Genomic DNA, 7,575 nt, shown 5'->3' with positions numbered 1-7,575 from the left:
CCTTCTTCTTCAAACTGCCCCGCTCTAATATCCCGCAGTCTGTCCGCGTACAGTATTTATCCTCCTCAGAAGTCATGGTAATAATTGTGCCCTGGCCTCTCAAAGCGGTGCTGCAGCGATAGGACTCGGCTCCATCCACAAGCTGCCTGTGATGTCTTGACACACTTTGTGATTTGTCATCATCTCTGACCCCCCTCAGGTAACACTTTGATATCACTGGGAGAATATAGACCTAAACTCTTGGTGGGCGTCAAATGCCCTTAGTTGATCCATCAGCTCGACTACGAGGGGGGACCTCACAAGGCGAGACAAGTGAGATTCACTGTAAATGAATATGACCATGATCATATCCCAAGTGCCCAGTTGGAAAATACTCCAAAAGACGGCATCAATGCAGTAAGGACTCTTAAACTAGCTTCCTATCTCGAGGAAGGTTTCTTTCAGACAGAAAAGTGGCTCTAAATTGAAGCCGATTTTTCATAAACCAATACATTTCTTCTTAAACTCCTCTTGCTAAGACTGTTATGGTAGAAGTACTTGAGATTCATGGCATCTAAAAGTTATAAATTAGATTAAAATAAGCTTATGCTGGGAGTGGTGGAGCGAGACGTTAGTTCTCATACCCCGAAAGGTCACAGGTTTGATGCCACAACAGCCACATGTCCTTGAGCCAAACTCTAACCCCTAATATCTCCTCGCGCTCTTAATCCTCTCTGGATAAGAGCATCACTTTAATAACCTTAAATTTAAAGTAAAGTTAAAGTAAATAAATCCACAAAAAACTTTTGCAGTGTGCTGTTTCAAGCACAAAAAAACATTAAAAAAGGACAAGAACTCTATTAATTTCTGAATGTTACAGCTGAACTCTGAACACACGCCATCCAATCAAGATTGCAAAGTGGCAGCTGAAATCTGCTATCAGCCTCGTCCCTCTCCATTCTAACTCTGTTAAACTAGAACTGTCGCACTCACAAATCCTCCCCACACAGCGGCCGCAACATTCAGGTAAATGAAAACTGACACACACTTTCATTCTTCCTCGCAAGGTTTTGTGTACAGCCCACCGCAGAGTCATCTGGCTCCTCCGGTGGTTCTATTAAAGGTGGAATTTGTTGGCTGTTCGGTGGGTCCAGCCTATAGAATATCCTCCGAGCTCCCGAGGGAAGCCGGGGGTTGTTTATCTTCCTGTTTCAAAGAGCGGACGCCTGCGCCTTATCACAGCCTCGCCAAGAGTAGATAGCATTTAGGTTTGTCCAACAGCCTGCCTATATGCTGCATCTCGCAATCTGAGAGTCGTTTCCTAAAGGACTTCTGCATACCGATGCTGTTTGTGTTATCTTGTAGAGGGATTCTGCCTCATACACCGACCCTGGGAATAATATTAACAGACAGTTAAATGGGGTTTTGGGGGGCGGGAAACTCCTGCATAACAAACTGCAGGTCAAAAAGTTGGAAAAACTCTGAGCCATGAAATGAAAGCCTCTAAATATGATTGAGAGATACGTTTGAATCTTTAAATGAAAACACTATATTCAATATATACTGCAAACATTTTTTATACTATTGCATTTGCACAAGGCTTTGACCCATATGACTTTCTGTTAATGCATTTTATTGTATAAAGCAGTCAATCCACAGATTTATACCCGTTGTTACAAACTGTACAGATGGAGTTTAATAGAGATTTGCCATAAAGGAAGAGAGTAAAGACGCTTTTGTTTCAATTATGGGAAATGTAGGAGCTGGACTGATACTACTACCCATTATACTATATATAATATAGATATTTCGGCTTCTACTGCTTTGATTTTTACCTCTCATCATCCCTGTATGTTACTGTGGCAATACGGAACCATGACATATTTTACTTATTATCTATTATTATTATATTATCGTATTATCTTTAAAACTCCTGAACATTTGGTTTCAAATATTTCTCCATAACATTAAATATTGAAAAAAATATCTGAATGTGCAACAATCAAAATTGAAGTTCAGACTAAATATCCTTACTAGCTTACTCAGCTAATCTGCTACATCCAGACTATGTGGGTGTGGTTTGGTTGGATTTGATTGACGGTGGTCTGGAAACAGTTTTGATTCAAACGTTGCTTAAGTCTTATTGGTGCACAGAAATACATGACATCACTGTTTTCCAACCCACTGAGAAAAGAATATAAGTAAAAAGCTATCATGTGAAATGACCCAATGACTTGAATTATGAAGCTGATTGAGGAAATCGGTCAAAACCTGACGCAAGAATTTTTCTCCTGTGAAACCCAAACCAGACCAGCGGGTCTTTAAAAGGATTCAATAAGTGCTCATTCTAGCTCATTCTAGCCTTCACTACTGCAGAATTTGTGTAAACCTTTTTTCCAGATAGGCAGCCATATGTTCCTATTAAAGCCCACTCTTCAAACTAGCTCGAAGCCTTATTTCAAAAGGATAAAGCCAAAGAAATTCTATATTTTTCCTAGTTATCAAATCCCATGAAAAGACCCAAACCTACAACGTTAGTACGTCTCGAAACCTTTAAAACACAGCTGCATGATAACATCACAGATAAACAGAGGGTTGCTATTTTTTCCATGAAAGATAATTTTCCATTTTGGATTATTTATGTCTCGCTAAGAACATGATATACGTTATCTCCCAGTTTATAGCGTTAATATTAATTCTGGCCCACTGCAAGTTTGTACTTCATTTCCTATTCAAACCATTTATTGGGTGAATATCCTGTAAGTCTAAAGAAAAGACGCGAGTTGATTAATGGGATTGGAAAGACAAAACAAAATGTTCGGCTACGTCGATTTCAATAATTTGTCAGATTTTTCTCTAATCTTCGCATTTTTCATGTAAAATACTGGATAGTTTTATCTTTTCTGCTCCTTAAAAATATTTAAATAAGACTGATTTGTAGACATTTGCAACCTGCAGTGAATGGTCAAAAGAAAGTACTGCTTTTAAGGAATACTGAACTACTGAAATCAAGAATTTAATTATAAAATATATCACAAATAAAGCAAATTAAGTGCAAAGTAAATTTCACTGGATAATAAAGTTTGTCCTTTATTTGATATTTAATAAAAATCCAATATTGACAAACCAATATCTGTTAAACCCAAAGTGTGACTGTTGACCTTTAGCTGCCATGTTTGTTTTTCTTCTGTCCTTTATCCGACAGCGCTTTCCCTCTTTTCTCCCTGCAGTATCTCTTTCAGACACATTCATGCATCTAACACACACACACACACACTCACTCTTTGTGCCTGGCTTGCATGTTTTTGAAGCCAGCGAGAGGTAAATCTTGGCCCTCCGAGTGTTGGTGCAGTCAGTCGGGGTGTTCTGGATATAAACGTTGCTTTAGTCAGGACTGCCTCTGATCTGCCTAATCTCCCCGGGCTGGATTACAGGTTGGGCTCTAATCCGTGAAGTGGGGTCTCTGTGAATGTGCCTCTGAGTGCTCTAATCCAGAGACTGTCAGGTGCTTTAGATGAAAGCTAATTGCATGTCACAGTTTGGGGACCATACATAACACCGGTGACAACAGAGCGAGTCTCCACAACAAGGACTTAGGTCTGACGATGACTGGGCACACACTTGAGGATGTGCTGTTGTAATTTTGATAATCTTAGAAGAAAATAGTGAAGAAATCCCCTTTCAAAAAAAAATAAAAAATGATTCCAGCGACACCCCCTCTTACAAAATTATTCATAACATGAAGTTGTAGAAAATGATGGTGCTTTTTAAAAACACACTGTCGAAGGAAATCTAATTTCTTGGCTGACAAAATGCTTAAACTTAACCCATCTGAGTCCTAAACCTGCTTAGATCTGCATTGTTTTGGAAATATTCTCTCCATCTTCACGTTAAAATGTTGCATCCACACGAACACTGTCACTAATTTGCCTGACAGTCACTTAAACCAGCTGAAAGCAGTTCCCTAATATCCCTTGATCTGGTTTCAGGACTCCATTGAGACCGAAACCCAGTTACTGAGAAACATCAGTAATTACTGCACTATGAAAATGAGATTTCATTTGATCATTAGAGACTACAGTCTTTTCACAACTCAGAATAGAAATATTCATGAAAAATAAATGGGGCTTGCAGTTTGCATTATGGGTCAAGGGTCATTTACAGACAGTTTATTTACTTATGATTACAGCAAAGTGAATTCACGTTTAAACTCGCGAGGGATCAAGTGTTAGAAATCCATTTAACCAAAACCTGTACATGCATTTTTAAAAGAAGTTCACTAGCTTTTCCTTAACATTGTTTTTGACCTTGTAACATACAACATGTATTGTACATTATTTTCACTTTTAACACCTGAAACGAGCTGAAATCTTAAATACTGTTAAACCCAAGACTAAAGACTGAACTGTAACATCAAAATAAAAGACTTTATAGCTGCTTGCCTGACAGACTATAAGATACTGTTTCACTGCTACTTTTACATCCTAAGGAGCTTTATGTTTGATTATAATGGTGCCAATAAATCCTGAACAGGAAGCCTCCCTCATCCTCACACTCACTTTATCTTTTTACAATACATCACCAGTGAGGAAACATGACAGACTTTTGTTTCCAGCAATGGAAGAGAAAAGGTGTTCATTAATACGGTTTAACTGCCCCACTGCGCAAGGAAACTGCTGAAATTCATATTTCTCTTCAGCTCGTCACCACAAACATTCTGCTTTGAAGGTCCTGCAGCTTCCTCTTTTCTTTTGTTAAACCATTCGGTTGCAAAGATTTGGCGAACTCCAAATGTTTTTGGGTTTGAAAGGCTTTGATTTGAATCTGTGTATCATGTTGCATTTAAAAAAAAACGCTCAGGCTACATTCCTCTATTCAGAGAGGGAGAAAGATGTAGCAGCTTCTAAGCCAAAGTCTCCACAATGCCACTAACGGTTCATCCACATCAGGTCATTCATCATCGACGCCTCTTCAAAACAACTGGAGGCCATCTTTTCAAACTCCTCCACTCTGATGCCAAGTTCACAAAATGAACGTGTACTTCAGAGGAAGATCACAACTCCTTCAACAGTTTACTTTGTGATAACTCCGCACACACTCTGGCCTACAGTACTACAATGTCATTCAGTGAACTTTCTGAATTAGAGAAGACCTTATTTTCAGTAGTATCGATCGCGGGGTGAAGGTACAAAATGTAAACGCTTCGACCAGATAGATCTGCTGTCACGTTCCTCGGCCGGGGTTTGGACATCACTGTCACGGGCCTCTGCGGGGTGCACGGGGAATCTTCGGTCTCTCATCTGTGTGATTGTTAGAGGAGAGACACAGAATGAATCATCAATCATCCATTCAGGCCACATTCAGCAGGTAATAGTCTGCTGTTGCATCACGTCTGCACTCGAGAAGCGCTTCATTCATCTCGCTGTATGGCAGGAATACCCTTAATCTTGATTAGGACGCTCCGCACAAGACATTTCACACTGTAAGAGTCGGTTACAGCGTTAACACCGTTTGTTATAGGTGTTGACATGCTTGTGGGTGGATTAATCATCTGTATTTGTTGTAGTGTTTTCTTACTGCTATAAAGGAGATTGGATGTGATCCTGATTGTCTGTTTGTTAGTTAGCAGGATTTCCTACAAACATGACATCAGATTTTAACCATGAGGCACTCAGCATGCATGCGAATGTTGACATTGGACGATTCGGCAAAAACCTGGATTACATTCAATGAAAACATTTTTTAAATTCTTGCACGGCAAGTACAGGAAAGTTAAAGTTATGGAAAGATTGCTAACATTAATTGTTGGAGTGCAACAAGTCAGACATGCTAACAAGCTCACTAAATATAGACCATGTGGATTCCTGCATTGGAACTGAACATTGGCAATGGATGTAATTTGTAAATTGTGAAATTCTATGTAGTTCCAAGAAATACTGATCTGGTCCATCAAGGCTGCAGAATCTGAAACTTTGTAGAGGATTAATGGATTTTGTTGAGAGATTTTTAATTTGTTTTAATTAATTAAATTTAATAAACCTTTCAATATACCCCCCCCCCACTCCAACATTTAGACTTTTAAATATTTGCACTTCAACAACTTGAACCTGATTTTCAACAAATTAGCTACATAAAATTGTTAGATAACCATTAAAAAATGTCCCATATATTATTCCTACAATTTATTGCCAAATTCTTGAAAGATCTGAGATAAACTGCCATAACTCTCTAAATCACATGCTAAATTTGATGGCATTTCACAATTAGTTGTGCCTTTTATAATCTGATAACCCAACTGTTAAGATTTGGTAAGGTTTAGTTACAAAAATGACTTAGTTAAGTAGGGTTAAGGGTTAAGGAAACATTGCAGTTTAAGTTAAAAGTAGTATTTTGTTCAAGGTTATGGGGCCCTTATCGCATTTAAAATAATGACCACTTCATTAATAACAGACTATTTCCTGTCTTATTATTCTTATCTTCTAACATGATAGAATTTCTTTTCGTTTTCTTGGGAAGACGGTTTAATTCAGTGGTCTGACTCATAATCATACAAAGCTTTAATATTCCCTGACATAATTTGTCTATGCCCTGTCTGTCACCACATGTATTTTGATGTTTGATGAAGTCCAGAGGCAGATAGACATTTCATAACAATGTTTTTTTTTATTATTTTTTTTATTTAGAGAAATGTTAAGGACATTTTGTTCAGCCTTGTCAAAGGTATGCTCTTTTTGAGTGCTTTCCAGTTAAAATTTTTCACTAATGGTAATTCTTTGTTTGTTCTTCCAGGTTACCAGTGCTGATTCACCAAATTCAGGAAATTCAGACTTGAGAGCGAGCTCAAAACCCAAAGTGAAGACCTACTGGACTGAAAGCAGCAAGGCCTTCTCCATCAGCCGCCTGCTGTCCCAGACCCTCTATGGCAAAGAGAACTTCACCTCTCTGGATCTGAACTATGACGACGCAGACTCGTACACTAAACGGGAGCAGTGGAACTGGCTTTACAACACTTCAAACCCCCGCGATCCTCGATCCAGGACAAAAAGGAGGCCCATTGTCAAGACCGGCAAGTTCAAGAAGATGTTCGGTTGGGGCGACTTCCATTCCAACATCAAGACGGTGAAGCTCAACCTTCTCATTACCGGTAAAATCGTGGATCACGGCAACGGGACATTCAGCGTCTACTTCCGCCACAACTCAACTGGTCAGGGCAACGTGTCCGTGGGCCTCGTTCCACCGACAAAAGCTGTGGAGTTCCAGGTCCACCAGCAGCACCAGCAGTACCACCACCATCACCACCAGCAGCAGCAGCAGCAGCAGCAGACGGCTCTGGAGACCAAGGACACCAAACTGTTCAACTGCAGGGTGGAGTACGAGAAGGTGGAGAAGGGCACCAGGAACTCACTGTGTGCCCACGACCCCTCGCAGAGCTGCCCGCAGGAGCAGACCCAGAGCCACGTGTCCTGGTTGTGCTCCAAGCCCTTTAAAGTCATCTGCATCTTCATCACCTTCTACAGCACCGACTACAAGCTGGTGCAGAAGGTGTGTCCAGATTACAACTACCACAGTGACACCCCCTACCTCCCCACCGGGTGA

General features: G+C 40.0%; 1 protein-coding gene across 1 annotated transcript in view; it reads left to right on the top strand.

The window, feature by feature from the left end:
* LOC118336154 (neurexophilin-1) overlaps nucleotides 1-7,575 on the top strand; it is a 9,800-nt gene extending 2,225 nt beyond the window's left edge. The window contains exon 2 of the mRNA XM_035672743.1: nucleotides 6,769-7,575. Within this exon, the coding sequence (XP_035528636.1) occupies nucleotides 6,769-7,575 (807 nt within the window). The remainder of the gene's footprint in view (nucleotides 1-6,768) is intronic.

Source organism: Morone saxatilis, unplaced genomic scaffold, assembly GCF_004916995.1.
Source record: "Morone saxatilis isolate NCDOM2014 unplaced genomic scaffold, NCSU_SB_2.0 Contig24, whole genome shotgun sequence".
Lineage (NCBI taxonomy): Eukaryota > Metazoa > Chordata > Actinopteri > Moronidae > Morone > Morone saxatilis.
Note: the sequence above shows the minus strand (reverse complement) of the source record. Positions and strands in the feature narration are given on the sequence as shown.